The following is a 21,187-nucleotide window of genomic DNA, read 5'->3' as shown; positions in this document are numbered from 1 at the left end:
CTCTCATGTAGAGAAGGCTAAAGTGCAGTCCTTCTCCCAAAGACAGAAATTTGTAAAGAGGTGGCTTTAATGCAGCTTTACAAAGTTCTGGGTRCTTTGCTGCTATCTACTATCTCATAAAATTAAAACATGGTCAATAATCATTCCTCCCAATATCTGTACTTAATCTGAGATAGTGGTTGTATTTGTTTCTTATAAAAAAAAAAAAAACACATCTTCTACAGTGTTTGGTCTGCAGTTACTCTGTTGAGGAGTAGCCAACATACGCACTCCACTCCACTCCTCCCCSTTCCCCCTCACTTTTTTGAACTGTCGGTGCTTTGTAGAACTGCAAATATGAATAATGAAAAATCAGACTCCTTTGTTATGAGGGCAGCATTATTTGTTGTTTGCTAGTTACGATTTCTAGAGTTGTCAGTTCAGTTCATACTGCCAAAGAGCTGCGATAATGTTAAAGGCATTAAACACTAATTCATTTTTAGCTTTGCTTTATTTTAGATTGATCAGATTATTAATGAGATTTTTCTTACCCACTTGGGGCACCACAGAAAGAATGAGAATATACATAACTTTGAATATTGAAGTTAGGTATTTATCACCTCTTTTGAAGTGGAAGGTAGTAAGTGTGGCTAAGATTAAGCAAAATTCCATTCTTATGTCATAGATATAGGCCTTCCTTAAGTAAAACATGTAGCTGTCAATTATGAAATTGTCAACTATAACCTTGAATAGCAGAGATCATGCCTATGATCTTAAAAGTCTGTTCTGTACTGAGCCCTCTGTTGTGGTAAYGTAAGCATCATCTACTTTGAGAGGCTGATGATGTAAACTTCCTGGCTGTGATACGAGATCTGTTGCCAGCTGTGACTTTCTCTCTGCTTGTGCCCTCCAGGTGCTGCGTGTAGGAATTTGTGCAGGAAACACTGACTGAGGCTGGCAACTGGCCCAGTCGTGGGGATGGCCCGTAGGTTGTCTGTACTCCCTTTGGGTGAGMCTGCTAGGTAGTCTCTCCGGAAACCAGGAGCGTAGGCTACTGTGGGACAAGATGAAGTGCAAGAGCCTTGGATGACCCGAACTAAAAAAAGAGAGCTTTTCCAGGCCATCTCTTTATTTGCAAGTAATCCAGTAGGAGTAGATGTATAAAGCAAAGTGTGCTATACACCTTTTAGGGATGCTGCTTCAGTATAGCTCCAGTCTGCTTGGACAAAATGCCAGTTAGTRGCTGGAGGGCTGTAGGCAGGCTCCTGGATCCTACCTTCAGTTTCAGTTTCATCTAAAACTGAATCCAGTTTGTGTGCTCTAAACTACTGTATAGTATGAATCAAGCACGGCAGAAGGAAATGGTCAGGAGATTTGCTTTGAAAGCATATTTTTGATCAAGGCTCAAGTGTTAATGTGGAACTCCTCATTTTGCCTTGTGTTTTGTGCTGCAAATACAAAATTGAATGTTGCTGATTTTCATTTATATGCATTGAATAAAATTGTTTCACATAAGCTGAAAAGCTGTGAGTTGGCCATGCATAAGTAGCTTATGTATCCCCTTTGCTAATTATCAAAGTAACCTCTAAGTAGAGTCAAGTCTATCCTATTTTCCATGTGGTTGATCAAAATTCCTGACATACAATTAATTTTCAAAGATACAATACTTAGTGCAGAGTGAAATAAGGGAAACCAGAAGTTGTGGGATGTAGTCTGGCTTTACTGTGTTTTCACAGAATTACAGTTAATGCTAAAAGTTAATGAGAATAACTTGTTCCTGCTGAGTTTGTGTTTGTGGGTTTTCTTGTGTACCTCTTTGGAAGGACTACTTATTTTCCGCACATGACAATCCTGAACAATCTCTACAAATACTTTAACTTTAAATGGACCACCTGTCAGGTTACTCATTTTTGAGTTCTGAGCCACTACAGTGAGATGGAACAACATATTTATCTTTCATGCGAGCTCTTGGACATTTRTTCTTTGCTTGTGTTTTTATTCTTGACTATTTGCTACCATAAGAAGCCTTTTTCTACTTATAGTGCAGGCTTTCTTCTCCCTACCTGAGGATTCTTRCTAGATAGTGACAAGATCATTTTTTATCTCTGCAGGAGATTATTCCTTAGCTTCACGTAACACTAAATATGTGGGCAAGAAAACTGTTCTGCTCAGAGAAGCCAGATTGTTTAATGGAGCTGAATTCTTCAGCTCCTAGGMCTTTGAGGAGAAAGCTGTTTTTTTTGTTTGGTTGTTTTTTGTTTTCTTTTTCATGGGCTGAGTGTTTTGTTGTTGTTGTTTTGTCTTTTAGTTCACTGGAAAGTGATTTTTATGTGGACATTTTTTATTAATCTGTAAAGAAAGGAAAAAGTCTTGGATTTCTTCAGGAGGCAAAGATGTGGTCTTGCGAAATTCTATTATTTACTCACTGCTGTTTTCTCTTCTCCTTACTGTGTCAAAGCCACTTTAATGCATAATACATGATCTCTGAATCCATGCAATATTTTAATGGTTGGGAGCCCTTTGTTTTGGGTGCATGGATATTAAAGCTGGGTTCCCAGAAGCTCATCTGTTCTATTGTGAAGAAGTTGTCCTTTCTTCCAGTAGTCTCTCTCTCTACAGAAGAGCAGCACATCTGTCTAAGCTGAGAGAGGTTCATACACGGGGAAGACGCTGCATGAGTGTAGTACCTGCTTGCTCTGTGATTAATTTGTGTTTGTCTTCCAGACACAACTCAGGTTTATGATGAAAATATAAAGACAAATGTGAATTTTTTCCAGTCTGCTATGAGGCAATTTTTTGTAGTCTGCAAAAAAAGCCATCCTGGCTTAAAACTCACTAAAAGAAATATAGGTGTTGATGTGGTTTGTTTTATTTGTTTTTAACTCTTCACATAGTTTGATCTTCAAAGATTTGCAGACTTAATATGATGACAATGGAAAATGAGMTAAGCCTAGGAGATGCTTTTCTTTTCTGTGTTTAGCCTATAACTGGCTTTTTAGTGCTTTTTGTGCAGAATTTCCATCAAATCCTGAACAGACAACTYTATTTGGTTTTATTTTCTAAAATCTTTCCTGTTTCTTCTACCCTTGTAATTTGGTCAAGGTGATAAACAGTTGTTACCAGCCAGCTTCAGCTAATTCACTAGTGGAGCATTTAGAAAGCAATAAAATGTTATGTGTGCTTTTCTTTATAGAGGAAGAAAAATTGGTGTCCATCTTGCTTGAAACACTGGTCAACTGAGAAACGAATTTCCATTACATTCTGTGATTTTTTTTCTGTGTGTGTGTGTGTGTGTGTGAGAATAGGAAAAAAAATAAAGCTAATTTGTAGAACTATCTAAAAAGCTTCCTTAAATATCATATTTTAATTTCAGGTGCCTTATTAAAACAGAAAAAAGCCTTAAGCACCATAAGACCACTGTTAAATTCCTTTGTGTACATGCGTGTTGTTAAAAGCAGATAAAGTGGTTATGCAAACAAATTAGTTTAAGCAAAGAAAATTATTTTTTTAGACTTTTTTATACTTAAACTGATATAAAGTTAATGTGCTTAAAATAGACTTGGAATTCTGTGGATATTCCCCACATTATTTCAGTAGACGCATTTGCTAAAACCAAAAACTATCTAATGTAATGTAGGAATTAAAGCCCTAGCTGAGTCAGCCAAAAGTACTGATTCTAAGTAAAGTATTGTAACTTTTTATCTTTGTGAAGAATGTACTACTTTCACTCAAAGCAACACTTCTTGGAAAACTGCCTCATACTGATGAATTCTCAGAAAAATTTCCGTCCTCACAGTTGAAGACCTACAGTTTTTAAATGACATGGTTTCAGAGTTTTTCCTAAGAACAAATAGAGATCATGACCCATTCCCTCAGTCAGAATGAAAACTTCAAAATGTTGGTGTCTTGATGTTGGTTTTTGCCAGAATCTTGCTTTGTTCTTGTATTTTTGTTCTTGTGCAAAAATGATATGAAAAGGAATACTTCTCAGCCACTTTATTTGCTCTTTAGGTTCTTACATTTCTTAAAGTATTTTTTTTTTTTTTTGCCAGCAAGGCGAGTGTCTTTCTTCAACTTTTCTACATTTTGAAAATCATGAAGCTACCAAGTCATGGATCAGCAAAATTTCTCATGACTTTCCTTTCTTCCATTTTCATAGTTCCCCTGTCATTGTAWTTACTTTTTTCTTCTTTGACAGTGAATTACATTTTCCTGCTAATATGATCAGTGTAGTCTAGTGCCCCACAAAGATGAAATGGGCAATTTTGTATTTTGTTTTTTGACATGTTCTTTGAGTGAAATGTGTGAAAAATGCTTTCCAGAAATGAACAATTACACCTTAGTTTCTGTAAACCTTTTGGTTACTTATGCTTCTACAATCTATGTTCACCTCAGTAATTAAGAGTGTAGCTTTTGAATCTATGCAGTTTGCCACCCTGCTGCTTTGGGGTATAGACCACATCCATAGTTATTAATCTCTTGCTTAGTATGTTCAGTGGAAGTGACTGCATTGCACATCCTTTTCCCTCAGGACACTTTTAGCATCCCTCAGTCTCTTTGTAGATATAACCAGAAATACATGTTAAAATGCTGCAGTGAGGTAGGGGAAAAGTAGCTGGCTAAGTGATAGTGAAAATATTTTGTGGAGCACCTTGCAGTGGTGCTTGATACCCCCTTTCCCAAGTCTCTAACCACTTTTATACTGCCCTATTTGCTGAAAGGATCTGCTGCCACKAGTGGGAGTTACAGGAATTACATGCACTTTTAAATGCATAGCATTCTTCCTGTGTAATGCTTTTGCTGCAAAGTCAGTGTTGCCAGCTCTTGCTATTGGTTTGCAATTATTATGGTATTTGATCTTTAAAAGGCCAAGTTAGTAGAATTTGATCGCTTGAGTGAGATTACTTGAGAATCTGTGTGTCTCTGTGTGTCTCTGTGTGTGTGTGTTTATTTTTAATAATCTTTGAGAGAAAAATCTAGGCTATTCAGCTGAAACCAGGAGCTTTTGTAACCCAATTCCCCTCCCATTTAATAGAACTACTCCTTTTTTTCTTTTTCTCTTTCTTTTTTTGAAGTCAGTCTTGCGAATGTGGAGACTTGGCTTCTTTCTTTTTTTATTAGCAATTCTGAATCAGGCATTTATATTTTCTAATGGTTCTCATGCTATGAAGTTACTTTTTTCCCTAATAAAGCTTATGGTGAAATATTCGCAAGTTCTGATCTTGCTTTACCTTCAACTCTCCAAATTGAGATAATTTAGACTTGCTCTTTGATAGGTTTTTCCCTTTTTCAGTCATCTATATTCAGTTTAAACATGTAACATTAGGCACTTAAATCTGAAAAGATTGGTAAGAGGTAATAGGTTGTAACATGGTAAGATTTGTGAAGCAAACAAAGTTTGATCTGTGGCTTTCACCTTCAGGCCTTTTCTGAAGCTTACTATGTTCAAATGATCRGTCAGAGCTAGCCACCAATTTGTAGTAGCACGTGGGCATTTCAGAGTGCAAACAGCAGTTGATTCTCGTGTAGGTRTTTTATTTTAGCATAGAAGAAAATAAGAAAATATAAGCTGTCTGGTGTTGTATGGTCATTCATCTTGCATCTTTGGAAGCACCTTTTCCTTCAATGGTTGTGTGATTTAAGGCTATGGTGGTATTGCTAGTTGTACCACTTACTGCATATTAAATGTTTAATGAACAAATGTCAAGGCCTCTTTGCCATAGGATATGTTAAGTTTCAACTGCCTGTGCCTAGAAATTTAAAGGCTAGTGCATTCAGATATAAATAGATGATAGTCTGTGGCTGAAGATTTGATACTTGCTTTGGAACTAACTTCATGAGAAACTAGTAAGAGTCTGAAGATCCAACTGATGTTTTTATTTTAAAACAAGAATATCCTGACTACCATTAATTAYGTTATTTGCTTTCGATACATTAACAAATTGGTTTCCTTGTTCTGTTAGATTGTGATAGACTGTGCAGGAATATTGATCTGAAAATGTATGGCCTTTTTAGAGGTCTATGTATTTCATTTTAGATGAAATCCAAAAGAAATAAAGATTTGGTATAACTTGRCATAACCTGATCTTAATTCTGCTCTTCCAGTTTACCAGGTCACTCTCTTTTAGAGAAGAGGAGGAGACTGTAAGATGTCATTTCAATTAATGAAATGTTGGCAGTTTAATGTGTGATACGTTTATATAATCCAATTGAAATTAAGCTCTTTATTAATATTCAGGGATTATTGCCCTGGTCTTCTGTGCAAAATAGAATAGCAAGCTTTCCTCCCAGTTGCAGTTGTTCTTACTGTCAGTTTTGCATGTAGTTTTATTGTGTTATTTATATAAGAACATATAGTCTGTGATCTGGTTTTAAATGAGGGCTGCTTTACCTCATCTTTCTCTCTGGTGATTGAAAGATTGTTTATTGAATGTTACTTTTTGGTCCAATGAAAATCATCATTGTTACACCATTATTAATGCTGARTGTTGTAAAGGACTTAAGGGTGCTATGTTTTAAAATTTTTGCTTTATGAGAAACAYATGTTTAAATCATTCAGAGATGCATCATGTCTATTAAAAATCTTTTTGTATAATATGCTGTATATCTGAAGTTACTCTTCCCTTTCATCTCTGCCTTGCTCCATTTTTATTGTGCTTTCCAATTTGAGACATTCATAAAAAAGTATCTTCATTTCAATGAGTATATATAATACTCAAGCATTGCTTTCAAAGTTGTTTGCAGTTTAAAAGAGGAATGAAAAGACTTTTACAGTTCTGTCAGATGAGCAATATGAGCTTGTTCAATATATCCTGTGTGAAATACCTTTTTGCATGAGTTAGAGACTTCCTGAGGACTTTGCCTGTAAAATTCTTCTTCTTTTTTTTTTTTTTTTTTTTGTCTTGTATTCTCTGCTTGTTGCATTCCCTTCCAGTTCATTTCATTCTGATAATGTGAATGCATTTCCAAGCAAACTGGCAGTGTTTACAGTTACAGTCCCTAGTGCCATTTTTTAATCAAACACATAATAAAGTGCTAAATAAACTATTCCCACCTGCATCAAACTTTGTTCTGTATAGGGTATTTTGTAATTTATTTACCCAGGAAGACCCAGTTCATCTGCACATCTGGTTTTCAATACAGTCCTGTTTTCTCTCCCATTTTCCAGCTGGTTGATTGAGGCATAAGCAGGTCAGATAGATTTCTTGAGGACGGTGCAGTGATTCAGTCTCAGCTGGGATTATACCAAGCTTTTCCTTTGCTGTAACCGTCTGGCCACACCACTCCTGAACAAACTAGTTCATCTGCATTGTTGGCTGTAATGGAATTAACTGCAAATGTCACTTTGGTTTGTAGTTTTGCTTGTGTTGAAATATTGTCACTTTTATGAGTTCAGAAACATTACATCTGTTCACAACCTGCTTCCATTCCACTTTGAAGAGGCACAATTTGTTGCTCTGGATTTCTTTCCTGAATTCCAAATGCTTCCTAGTTTTACAAGGTTGAGGTAATAAATGATGGCTTTGYTGGTTTGTGTCACTCCAATGCATATCTTCAGGACAGACCTGTCTGACACCCCTCTTTGGGAAGGGAGCCTGTGTTCTCACTCCTGTGTACTGTGGAACCGGTGCTGTAAGCCTCTTAAAACTTCTTGTTGGTGAGATGTACTTCCTCTGGAGCTTATTTGTTTACAGCCACAACACAATATTAGAAAAAGACGCACAGATTTCATAAAGGACTTCCTTAAGCGTGCAAGTACCCATGAGTTTTAAGTCTAAGGAAGCGTAGTGCCATCTTCATAATTTTATCCCATTTGGTCTTGCTGTGCCTTCTTGAGGGAAGTCAAAAGAGTTCTAGCTTCCACTTTTTGTTATAAATTTYCTCCTCTCTTGCGTTGCCATTGGGTTGAAGAAGGATGACTTCTAGCACAATCCACATGCATCTCCAGTAAGTACAAAAAGTACAAAGCTCTGTACAGTTGAAGTAGATCATCAGACTTTTTGGTACCAGTCCTGTGTTCYCTCAGAATTCCAATGGGACCTTGTGTATTTCACTGGATGAAACCCTCAAAACAGTGCGTTCAGTGTTGATTGCATTGTAACTGCTTTCCAGGCACACCTTTCTTTTTGCTTCTACAAAATGGACTAGATCCTTTGGGTTGGCTGTCACAATAGCATAAAAGCAAGTGGAATTTACGAACAGTTAGAAATAGCACAGATACATTTGTGACAATCGGAAATATTTCTTCTGTCCCCAGGATTTTGCTGCTTTCTCTGCTTGCCTCCAGCCCTGCCCCCTCTTCCCCTCSCATTATCTTTGCTTCTACATTGCTATCCAGACGGACCTGCATGTTATGGTCAACTACGCTGTAGTAGCCACAGCTGCCTGGGTCAGAAAACCAAAGAGGGAGATTATTTTGCAGCTCAGAGGCTTATGGAGCTGCCAACAATGGCATGCATGCTTTGTCTAGAAGGTAGGGCTGGGAGCAGTAAGCAGACTGAAACGTCTTTTGTGATGCCTGACTACTCTTGCATGTTAAACTACACTCTTACAGCACTGAAAGGGAACAGAGGAGTAAATTTCCAGTTAATGCCCTGAATGCACTTCTGTTACAGATGACGAATAGAGTGATTTCATGTGCAGGTTGGCATTAATTTTTCTTTTAGTGCGAGGAAAGGAAATCTGTGTGAACTGAAAACTTTCATAATATTGAACCAAATGCTGAACTTACTTCTTTCTGTTATTTTTTGTTGTTGTTCCTGCATCTTAATAAGTCAAGTTTCCTGACCCCACTCGTTTGTGATTTCCAAACGTATTGATTTCCAGTCCTGTCGTTCTTAAGCATTCAAAATACCAKGCATCAAGTAGCTACCTCCCTCCCCCTGCTCCCCCTGCAGTCTGTGATACGTGTAGGGACTATTGCTGCTGATTGTCAAATGAGTTTTTCCAAAATCTCTTTTCCTGCTCTGATATTAAGCAATCACTTTCTTTGCTTAAAAGCTGAAATTTAAAGTTGTTTTTCTGGAGGCTAGAGCAACAGAGCATGATGAGGAGAGCCTTGTGATAAAATAGCAAGGAAATGCTATCAACAAAATAGTTGTTGATTGTGAATTTATACAGTGACTGATGGATCATACTCTGTGCATATAGAGATGAAAGTCTCAGAATAATGGATATCCCATAATGAGAGCTGCTGAAACTTGCAGAGTTGTTTTGTTCTGCCATTATCAGATGAGATGCTAAGGAGGCAGCAAACTCTTCCCCTCCCTTCACAACCCCCGCCCAAAAAGAAGATAACTAAAATCATAAGTTTTAGAAGCCAGGAAAATACCAGGAAATGTTTCATACATTTACCCTGTTCTACCTCTCACCTAGGCATCTGCCTATCATCTTTGCTGGCAATAGGATACTAAGACTAGGCTTAAATAGAATTTTTGGTCTTACCTAGAATGCCCATTTTTTAGGACTTGGAAAGCCAGTAACTTCATCTAAAATGGAAATAATCGGTTGCAGAAAGTTGTTTGTTCCTGGAACATCCTATCTTATAATTGCCAATCTATATTTCCACTCCTTTTTGTTTGTTCTTGTGCTTGTATTCTCATATGGCTTGAGCAGTTCTCCCTAGATGTTTCTTCCTCGTGCTGTTCTGTTGATACTAGCAAGTATGCTCAGTCTCAGCTCCCCATTCCATTAATTGTTTTAGAGAGGATTTTTGTTTTGTTTTGTTTTAACTTTACTTGGTTCCAGGTAAATCCTTCTTCTAGCTGCTTCTTCTGTGTTAATATTTGTTCTTTTTGAGGAACGGTAAGGCTCTCAGTGTGTGTGTGTGTGTGTGTGTGTGTGTGTGTGTGTGTGTATTTCTTTTCTTGCTAATACACATTTTCCCTTTCAGCCTGGCCAAGAAGGTGTTCTCAATCATATGAAAAATTGAAGTGGACACACTAAGAAGTATCTTTTCTGTCTGAAAGCAAAAAGCAACAGAAGCATCCTAAACAGTCAGGTTATCTCATCAGCAGGTTTGCAGCATCACAAAAAAAATGAAACTCAGCTAAAACATCTGTTTTCTGATAAGTTAGGTTGGCTATCCTTGAAGTACACTGCCAGAAAAGAGCTTCTAGTCCATATCAGTAAGAATCCAGCAGGCTGGGGATCAGGCTGACTGCTAAGCAAAAAAGTTAATGGTTTCTGTGAATGGACAAAGCAGACACCTGTGTGCTGTTACACTGTGGAAATTAGTSATTTGTCTGGTATAGCTTTTAGTCTGACCAATTTTGGAGATAATAAAACAATCCTCATTTTTTGTGGGTTTTTAAATCCTCTTTCCTTTTCTTTCTCCCCCTTTGCCCACCCAAATGTCATGCAGATGTGTCTCTTGACCATGGTGATTTTGCACTGTTGACTGAACTGGCTTATATTAGCTTGTACAGATACTTTTTCCTACCTAAATACATTTCTGAGGGAAGAATTCTTATCCTTTGTGCTTCTTGTACCACAAGTCTATACACTCAAGTTATAATCCTAAAATCCTATGTTGGGTTAATTCAGTATTCTTTCACTCTAAAAGCAAAGAATTAAAAGAACATGTAAGTAGCCTCTTTCACRGCTACTTTTCTTCTTCAAATCAGGTAAAAATCAGGCAGTAATTATAAATCAACCAATTTGATTTTAAATCAGTGTGCAGTCCTTTGCCTTGAAGATATACTTGTGTTTTAGAAGCTACAGAAAGTAGATTACTTGATTCAACAGATCTATTGAGGATTAGCAGGAAAAGTAAATGAAGCCACTCCTTGAAAAGGTGCTGTTAGTTCTAGAGAGATTGTATCTCAGAAATTTTCTGTCAGTGAAGTATTCCTTTTGCAGAGAAATTCCAKTTTCTTTTCTCAGCTTCTCCTGCTTACAGAGAGAGGAAGAACCTAAAACATGTCATCTTGGAGAGAGAAGAACTAGGACCTGAAGATTGGTGCCCTTTTAGATCTGCCAGTTGTTGAAGTGCATCTGTCTTTTATGCTTTTACCTAATGCCTCTTTCAGTGTCTGCTCTGAGCAATAGAATAAGGTGCACAATAAAGTTACAATCATGATTAGGAGCTGCTGAGATGAACAGGGTATTTCATACCGCACAGCTGTTGTTTCAGCTCTCTTTATGTCAGTAGTACACAGTGGTTGGTATGGAGCCTGCCGTGCTGCCTTGTTTTTTCTTCTGCGTTGTTTGTAGTGCTTAAAGGATACTGAAGCCTATCCAGTTCAGCAGTGGCAGTGGCTAAGCAGCGCCTTTAGGTCTGTCATAGCTAATTCCAGTGAAGAAYAGGCTTCCAGATAAACCAGAAAAAAAATATTTCTGAACCTTTTTAGCCCTTACTATCCTAAATGTGCTTCTCACKTAGGATTGTGGGGTTTGGGGTGGGTTTTTTGTTTGTTTGAAAGGTCAACTTACCTGAAGCCTGCAGGTAACGTTGAGAGTGCACTTTCTGCACTTGTAGAACCAGTGCAGCACCTGCAGTGCTGCCGGTGGCTGTAGAAACTGTAGAGAATTGAGCCAGCTTGAAGCTAGGGGATGGCCTTGGTAATCATCTTTAGTGAGTCAAGGCACTGCTGTTGTGCTTGACCTTGGAGAATTTAAAGCAGCAAGATATCTTAAGCTTACTAACAGTGATAYATGTGGTTATGGTTGTCAGGTCCTTGGCAGTTAAATGCAAACCTTGTGGGTAATAACAATATTTTTTTCCCTAATGAAATAAAAGTTAGTTAATGTGCAACAGCACTGTGCAGAGCTTGATAGTATTTTATAAAGATTTTTTTTTTTTTTTAAACTTTTGGGAGGTGTACAAGCTCTCCTTTCAGGGTGAGACATTTGGCTGAAAGCTTCTGCCTGGTAGCATGRCATTAAGAGGTTAAGAACCTGAAGAAATATATGATTACATGCAAATATTTTTCACTTGTGTTGCTGATCATTGGAACTCTATGAAAGGGTATCTTAAATGACAAAGAATACAAAAGGAGTATTTTCAGGCATTTGCCTGGGTTTTCCTTTTATCAATTATGAGAGAATTTGGAGAATAAATGGGTAGCTGAGGCCCTCTAGTGTCAGCAGCAGCATACTGTGCTTCTCAGGYACAGTTGCCTCAAAATTGTGGTAAATTTCACTTAATAGTTACCTTTTTGACACAAAGAGCCACTAGTTAGCCTAAAAATTATCTCATTACATGCTAATTATTCATATTCAGTACCTTACTGGAGACATGGAGACTTTTCTATCAGTTATTTTATTTTTACTGCTTTGTTTTGCCAAGCTCATCCAAATGTGAAAGAAAAGACTTGGTTTGTTACCTTTATCATTAATATTAGTGTTGTGAACGAAAACTATACAGGAAAATTGAAGGCCTGTGACAAAAGTTTGTACCAAAACCATGTGTGTGCCCTACAGTTATGTGGACGACAACATAGCTGAAGACTTCTGGTGCTGTGATGTGTTTTACACACACACACACACACACACACACACAGTGTAACATGTCTAACACATACACATATATACACATATGTATGTACATATGCATGTTACATGTATACACATGCACATGTTATATGTATACATGTGTATGTGTTAGACATGTGCACACATGTATACATATGTACGCATGTGTACACACGTGTGTGTAYGTRTATATATATATCASTAAAATAAAAACTTGCAGGGGTGGGGGAGAAGGGCCAAAGGAGGAGGAATGAGATGATTGTGGGGTTTTGTTTTGTTTTTGTGGTTCTTAGACATGCGGCTTTGGTCCAATTGCTAAGACCTTGAGAATCACTTCCAAATGCCCTGATCTATGTTACAGCARTGTGGACATATGTTAAGATAGAGATTTCTTTTGTGCTTAAAACTTAACTTAAATCTATACATTTACATCTAGTGTAAAGTGGTACAGAACTTTTTTTCCAAGAAAAAGATGAGAGACCAGAGAATAGCTAGCTTGTAAGACAACTTAATGGTCCTGTTTRTCTATTATGAATACGTATCTTTGTGATATTTCTATGTTGCCCTAGTATATGAATATCTGTTGGAATTACGGTATTTGTCAAAAGTTAGCTGTGCATCTTCATGACAAAATTTTGACTTTTGCATATTTAYGAATAGTGGCTAGTTGAACCTTGATAGAGAAATTAATTTGAGGGTTTGTTCAGCTAGTTGGCTTATCTCTCTCATCAGCTTGTAATGCCCCCCACTTGAGTTTGCTGTTGCACAGATTTTTTAATGAGTTAGAGAAAGAGGTGAGCCTTGACCAAAATGCTRTAGTATGTTATATTTTAACAATAAAAGAAAAAATGGGGGTGTTAAATTGGGCCTTTATATGCTTTGTCGTCTGGACTTCCTGTGATCTATTTCTGCAGAAATAAAGTCGCCAGTCTTGAAATCTGGTCAGAGGGGAAAAAATGAAGAAAGTAAAAAGATTAGAGGTAGTCTTTCTGAGTAACATTGCACCCTGGCCTTAGGGTTGTTACTTTGAGTTCACTTTGGAAGCTTAATACTGGTGRTGTCTTTACAAATTCCTCTTCACTTCTTGAAATCTGTTTTGGTCACAAAATAACATTACTCAAGCATGTGATCCTTATTAATGGATGGTAATGGTGGATGGTAATTTCTCAAAGGACATGGTCATGTCAAAACCAATTGGCTGTTAAACTTGATTATCGTTTTTTTTTATTGAAGAAAAGATACAGTTGATGCATCCAAGGTKTTAAAAGAAAATCCACAACCTTTTGGTTTTGTTTTAGATGTTGAGATGATGGAACACTGCTGTAGATGTGATCCAGCAGTGTCTCTARTGTATCGTCTAGATAATCTCTCTTCAGTGTCTGAATTTCAGAAACTTGTTCAGGTAAACTTTCCTCTGAAGATCACTAGCGGACATAGGAAGAGCAAACAAAATTAAGARTTTTTAGTTAATTGAAGAATATGTCACAGTCTGTATCACAGAGAATATRTTATCATTTATTGCTGAGGTAATGATTTTCTGCTATTTTTTAAGGAGCAATTCAGAGTRAAGAAATGTATATCTGGGATACTAAGTTGTGAATAGCACTGAATGTATCCTACCATATTCAATATTGATCCTTTAATCTGTTCTAGAATTGTGAAGATACCATTTTTTATTTTTAATCACTATGGAAKTCTAAATTTTTACAAATTAAAAACAAACAATTACCATAATATATTCTTTTGCTTACAGTTCTTCAAGGATTTTATGCATAGCATATGAAGTTTTACAGGGCTTGCAATATATGAACAAACATGGAATGGTCCACCGAGCACTCTCCCCATGTAATATTCTTCTGGATCGAAAGGTACAGCTACAGGAATGGATATATGACTTATTTTTTCTTGCTGCCAACCAGTGGCATGCTGTGTTGTATTTGGAGACCAGGCAGTATAATCCTTCTGATAAAACTGTGTAGCTGGAAAGAGTGATATTTTTTTTTCTAAAATTTTCTTCCTATTTTCAAAATTTCAGATGTATTTCAGAGTTTATTTGCTTTTCTTTGTTGCTATGTTATTCTATCCCAAATGACTCCTTTTACCCTTTTCTTCATAAGGTATTATTCCAAGTCAACTTGATTGTCGTTTTGATAAATAGCAACAAGTTCTTCTTAACAGTTTGAATAGGAAAATATTTCTTGTGTTTCATATTTTTTTATACAAGTAACTTGATGCTTAACATTAGTTTTTTAAGATACCAGCATATTTCTTTTTTCACATTGGATTTCTAGAATCTTGGTATCTGTCAATTCCCTCATCACAAACTGTTGGGTTAGCAGCATGGAATATGGGTTCCATTTGTAAAGACGAGAAATTAATAGAATGTAGCTCTTCTAGACRATCCCTTTCTCCCTCCTTTTTTACTGAGCTTGGGTATGGTAGCTAGATTCTTCCCTTGGAAGGCAGAAAGAAAGGAGAAGGAAGGAATGAACATTATTTTTACCCTGTTCTTAGATAAATTACTTGAAAACAAAAAGATCATAATGCTCTAACAAGCATAAGTACTTAGGATTTTAGTCCTAAAATCAGTAAAAGAACAACAGGGGATCATAAGACCATAAACTTACAAACTTCTTCCCTGTTCTTTAAATTGGTTGCCACAGTAACCTTAACTTTTACATCATCTGCAGACTGACTGACTGTAATTCAAAATCTAGAGAAACCCTCAGTTGAATTTGAGTACCTTTTTTTTTAGTATTTTATTTGTTATGTTTCTGGCTCTACAGAATAAAGTTAAGCACCTAGAAAACTTGTGGGCTTGAAATATGTGACAATAGAGTTAAAGGGGAGGAGGGCAGTAATGAGTTGATGGGAAAGACTGGAAAAGCAAGGCTGGTTAAGTGGAAGAGGTAAGGAAACAGTGATGATGCTCAGTGAATTTTATGGTTCAAACRGATAAAATTGTTAATAAAGTATTTAAACCTACAAATATACAGTAATTTTATAAGTTCTGACTTGTTTCTGTATTCCAAAGAGGTTATTTTACTTTCTCAGAAAGTAAAAACATTGCAAATAAGCATATTATTAAGTTCTAATGGAGTTTTGCATAATAGATCAAAGAGATATTTAAGAGGCTGACCCTCAGTGGATATGTTTTTCAGACATGCAATTTACAAAATTTTTTTTAACTTAAATACAGATTCTTCTAATATCAGATTCTGCTGATTTTGATCATTTTTTTTCCTTTTCAGGGTCATGTCAAGTTGGCTAAATTTGGACTCTACCATATGACAGCTCAAGGTGTTGATGTTGATTTTCCTATAGGGTAAGGATGTAACTGAACAGTACAAATATCTTGGGAATATATTTTTTTCAAGAAAAACATCTTTTGGGAAGTCATCTTCAAAAATGTRCTGTGTGCGCAATGATCTTATTGTATATCGCTGTTTTATTTTATATGTTAGATAGACCTCTTGCATAATGTTACCAAAGAGCTTATGATCTCAGTAGATTAAAATGAATGGTGGGCAGAGGAAGGATGGATTCCTGCAAGCACATTACTGTAATGGTGTAATGTTGATCGTTATTGTCTAAATTTGCTAGACTTGCCTTGAAATGCTAGTAATCCGTGACTGGGACCAATTCTGGAGATGCAACGTAATTTCAAATTTAGGAAGGACAATCACAGCTTTCTTCGCTATTTCATACCACTTTAGACCTCTTGTTTSCTTATTTTTCTGTGATATATTTTCAAGTTATTTTGAAAAGTATTGTCTGGACAAAGTGAAGTGAGTTCACAGGTTTTGTTGCGGTGTCTCCTTGCCACTTTTTGTCTTGTTGTTTACAATCAAAATACGTAGCTGATCTTAAAGGCATGCCCAATAACGTTCATGATGTTTCTGTTTAAAAATTTTATTTCCAATTTTTTAAAAGTTTTACCATAAAGGGWTGACTGAAAAAGCTGTAAATGTTGTTTTAAAAAATGTAGCAAGTAAATTTCCTCAAAAACTTCTGTTACTCTTGAATTTACAGGGAAAAAAAGTTATTTGATTGGAATGCTCACAGTGGAGGAAACTTCACCCTCCATATTGCTTCAGGATATATGTATTTAGTCAACTTCTATTGAAACTCAGTGTACGTTTGCTATAAGATACRTAGGAATGTACTATTTTGAAAGCTGCTGCTATTTACTCTCACAAAAAGTGATTAGAATTYGACCTTTTATGTAATAGACTGTTTCACAATGGCAGTAAAACTCTGCCAATGTATGTGTTTTGACTAAATAAAATGGAACAATCTGTGTTGCTATGAATTCTAGTTTCTTAGAATGCAAACTTCCTTTGATTAATGCAACTGAAAGTAAGGTTTTTTGATAGACAGTTTACTACTTAATGCTGCTGCATCTTTCTAGGTACCCATCATATCTGGCACCTGAAGTAGTTGCACAGGGAATAGTCAAACCAAGTGATCATACTCCGTGTGAGAAGCCTCTGCCTTCTGGCCCTAAATCAGATCTGTGGTCTCTTGGTATAATATTATTTGAGCTTTGCATGGTATGTAAGAATAATTCTCTTGACTGAGACTCTTGGGAATGGTTACATTCAATTGATTGCTTTTGATTGTGGGGTTAATGACACTTCGTCCAACAACTGAGTACAAATACCAGATTTTGTTAGTGTTCCTGCCTGGCCAGTATTGGCAGTTGTTCAAGTTACTGGACAGCTATTGGGTTGGTATGAATATGTGTATTATCATAAAGGACAGCTGCCTTATAAGMCCCAGTGATATGATTGCATAATCAAACTCTTACTGAGGAATGGATTCTAAACTTAGAGGAGGGCTCTCTAGATAGTTTTTTGATTTAATTGTGCTTTTAAGCATGAAATAAGCACTGCTGTCGTACCCTCCTTCCTGTTGAAAAGGATGAGTAATTAATAAAACTTCTTTACTATGAGCAGGGAGGAAAAAGAAAAATCTGCCTTTTTGCTAGAATTTAAAGAGCTCCTGGAGGATAGTAAAAGTTTATTTGGAAATTTCTTATTTAGTTCTAGAAATTCAAATAAATTATAACAACATAATCTTTACTGTTTATATATGTTTAAACTGCACTTCTTTCACTCAAAGACAGCAACATTGTATGTGGAGGCATGATGTTGATGGTCCAGAACCTATTTTTTATAGTGATAGATCAGACACTGGAAATACTGTTTTGTATATTCTGTGCTACTGTAAATTGGCATGGTGTTCACAGATTACTATTTTGAATCAGTGTATTTTAAAAATGCAATTTTTTTAAATACCTCTAAACCAATTTTCAAACAGGCTTTTCAAAATCCCTATACRATACGAGCTATGACTATTACTGTGTTTATTAATGATCTTTGTTCACGTTCATGTTCATATTGGAATAAATATTCTTTTTAAAACCTGTTTCTGAATCATGAATAAACACTCAGGTTTGCTAAGGCACCCTGGGGCTTTGTTTTATATTTGTTCTTTTCAAGTGATGCTATAAATGATACTTTACATATACATATATGCATGTATCTATCTATATATATATAGATAGATAGATATATGCATATATGGTGGCATGAAAGTGTTCCTAGTATAGTTAGAGTAAATACTGTTTTGTGTTCCAACAGAAATTTTTCCTCAATCTTCTAAAATTAATGTGTAAAAGCTTATTTTAATGTCTTTATATATGGATGGAGGTATATGATATCTTAGTCTTTTTATAAAGTAACATTCAACTGTATATTTAATTATTCACTTAGGGGAGAAAACTATTTCAGAGTTTGGAGATAGCTGAAAGACTAAAATTTATAATTACGTTAGGTAAGTAGCACAAAATAATTTTTTAAAATTTATAAGCAATTCTATAACCAGAGTTCTATGGCCTAGTCAGATTGTGATGCTCAGACCTAAGGCAATTTAYTTTTCATGCTTTCATTTCCAGAATTAAATAGGCATTTGAAGTATGGTCGCTTGATTAGGGAAGATGTGTGCCAAAAAAATCACTTTGCAGTGGAGCCGTGAGGAAAATGTGTTAGAGGAAGGGCAAGCTGTGGAAAAGTGTGCTCATTAAAGATTGTCATTTTGATGGTTATTTGTTCTGTATTGCAGAAGGTCTCTAAATTGAGTTAGGAATTATGTGAAGTTAAAGAAAACTGTTACTGCATTAGCAGTGTTAATGTACCAAGCTCCAAATGGGGAGAAGTGGGACTCAAATAGTAAGATGGAAAATAACAAGAGGACTAAGAAGCATGTTACTTACTACATCCAGGCTTTTGTTTCTGACCTCAGCTACAATTGGAATAGGCATGGAGTTTTTACTTAATATAAGTCTGGAATTGGGACTAACTTTTTTTTTTTTTTATTTCATTTGTTATGTAGCTTGCATTTAAATTGTGGGGAGAGAAGGGGCCTAAGCTCACAGTTTGAGGCTTTATCACTAAGTTGTTAAATTTATCCAGAGCAAATAGTTACTGTCTGTCTGAATTTAGTTACTGTCAGTACAGRCATCTTTTTTACTCAGCAGCTAGTACTTTGATACTGAGAGTCTCACTGTTCTGGTACATTACCTGTAAACAAAGCTTCCTGAAGCATTATCATTCCCTTCTTCAAGTTGAATGTAAGCTACCACTGATTTTCATCTGCTGAAAAATGTTCCTTATTTAGGAATTATTTTTTCAGTGATACATTGAAAACATGCAGTAAAATACTGCTAGTGTTACAGCACTGAAAGTGAAAAGTAACTTAAAAAAATAAAAATAAAAAGTACTTTGAGCTATTTTTAAGTTCTTGCAGTGAGATATATATATATATATATATATTACATATATATATTTATATATTTTTAAGTGGAAAGACTAATTTATTTCGCAGTAACTGACAATGTAGATTTACTAAGCCTGCAAAAGAATTCCTCTGCTAATTTAGATGTATGACTTAACTTTCTTAGGTTCAGGTTCCTATGTGCATAGGGGATGATATTTTCCTTCCTGATTTTGAGAATTCACTTTCAGGTAATGTGACAGTGTCCATACAAAGCCAAAGTTAAATGCTTTGTATTGAGGTGGAGGTTAATCTGGTATCCTGTTTAATTGGTATCATTTCTTCTCATGGTCTTTTAACTTTTACTCTTCTGTTTGTTTTTTCAAAGGCTGTGTAGATGATATTGTAACTGTATTAGCTGAAGAACATGGTTGCCTTGATATTATTAAGGTATGTACAGCTAGTTTACTCTTCCATGCTATCTTATCTGGAGTATTTTATTGCTGTTATGTTACATAGAATTTGAGATATTTTTTAACTTGTTTAGTTACTTTATTGCAGTATGAAAAATACTTTAAATGATAGATTACATATCTAAGATTTCTTCAAAACACCCAGTACTGGAAATGCTCATTCTTTTCTAAATTATTTTCAATCCAGGTAGGTTTTAACCCTCACTGGATAGCTTGTTACCTATTTCTTTAAATATTGCAGGGTTAAGTATTTCTCTCCTAGAAGTTTTGTCTTCTACCTGATGTGCCTTACATGTTCTGTGTACAATGTGTGATTATGCAGTTCAGCTGTCCTCTCCCCCTGTTACTTCCTTCTCCGCCTCCCCCCCCCCCAAAAAAAAATTAATTACTGAATTTGATGCTTGTATATATTGAGACACTGTATAAAAGGATTCTGTTATTGAAAGGAAGTTTGTGGGTGTTGCATTGTTCATACTGGAAGAAAAAATTCAGGTTGGAAAAAAGATCTCTGTATATGTTGTGAGATCTCCAATTTTTTTCCCACCAAAGCAAAGAGGGGGGTTACTACCCTGTTGGAACAGCTGTAGCATTTTAGTCTGATACAGCTAACCTCATAGGTGTAGATACGAAATTTTATTGCCTTCAATGGAATAACCTGAGTGTTAGAAGCTAAGTATCTCTTGAAGTGGCTTGCTGAATTAGGATAGCAATAAACAATCCTCCTCTATGCTTTTCTTTATGCTCCAGGACATTTCTGAAAATATGATCACTCTCCTGAGGAAATGCCTTACGTTCCAGCCTTCTAAGAGGCAAGTATTCTGTTCAAACGCACAGTAATCTGTGCTGGGGTGCTACTTAAATTAGAGGACCTGCTGCTGATTTTTCAGAATGCTGATGTTATTACCTATAAGAAATTCTTGGTTTTGTTACTTTGTATCCTTTTGGGGGGTTGGGGGAAGTAGAGAGGGAGAAAAAAAATAACTGCGCAAAACCCTTGAGGTTGAATCAGACTAAGGTGGGGGACCCTTCAGTAATTTTTAGTTTCAAATTCACAGCTTTTACGGATTCCACATTTGGATGTTGGTAAGGGTTACTGCAGCTGTGTTGTAGCCAGAATTAGGGCTGCTTTCTTCAARTCTGTTCTTTCAAAATACTTTTTAGTTATGTCAGTCCACCACAACTTTTTTAAAAAAACGAAGCAGACTTCTGTTCTTCAAATAAAGGTTTTCTATTTCCCCCCCCCACACACACACCATCTTTGCTTTTAGTGAAATTATAGGGGAAATTTAAAAAAAAAATAGTTGCTGTATGTGTTGTATGAGGATAAGATCTGAACTGGRGCTATAAACAGTCTTTCTGGTGTATTACATATTATGGATTGAACAAAATTGGTAGATTCTCTGCTATCAAATTCTCTGAAATTTCTTTCAGAACTCTTTTAGGGTCTCTGAAATTTGATACGATCATTTAAAATAGTTTGTTAA

The 21,187-nt window shown here is 36.0% G+C and overlaps 1 protein-coding gene across 3 annotated transcripts in view; it reads left to right on the top strand.

Annotated features, from left to right (window-relative positions):
* TBCK (TBC1 domain containing kinase) overlaps positions 1 to 21,187 on the top strand; it is a 107,719-nt gene that overhangs the window by 15,563 nt on the left and 70,969 nt on the right. For all 3 annotated transcript variants that reach the window (XM_085325640.1, XM_085325641.1, XM_085325642.1), the window contains 6 exons: positions 14,207 to 14,321; positions 15,705 to 15,778; positions 16,865 to 17,006; positions 18,231 to 18,291; positions 19,619 to 19,680; positions 20,451 to 20,512. In XM_085325640.1, coding sequence (XP_085181766.1) covers positions 14,207 to 14,321; positions 15,705 to 15,778; positions 16,865 to 17,006; positions 18,231 to 18,291; positions 19,619 to 19,680; positions 20,451 to 20,512 — 516 coding nt within the window. The remainder of the gene's footprint in view (positions 1 to 14,206; positions 14,322 to 15,704; positions 15,779 to 16,864; positions 17,007 to 18,230; positions 18,292 to 19,618; positions 19,681 to 20,450; positions 20,513 to 21,187) is intronic.

Source organism: Rhea americana, unplaced genomic scaffold (genome assembly GCF_003343005.1).
Source record: "Rhea americana isolate MKP2758 unplaced genomic scaffold, rheAme1 scaffold_99, whole genome shotgun sequence".
In the NCBI taxonomy this organism is placed as follows: Eukaryota; Metazoa; Chordata; class Aves; order Rheiformes; family Rheidae; genus Rhea; species Rhea americana.
Note: the sequence above shows the minus strand (reverse complement) of the source record. Positions and strands in the feature narration are given on the sequence as shown.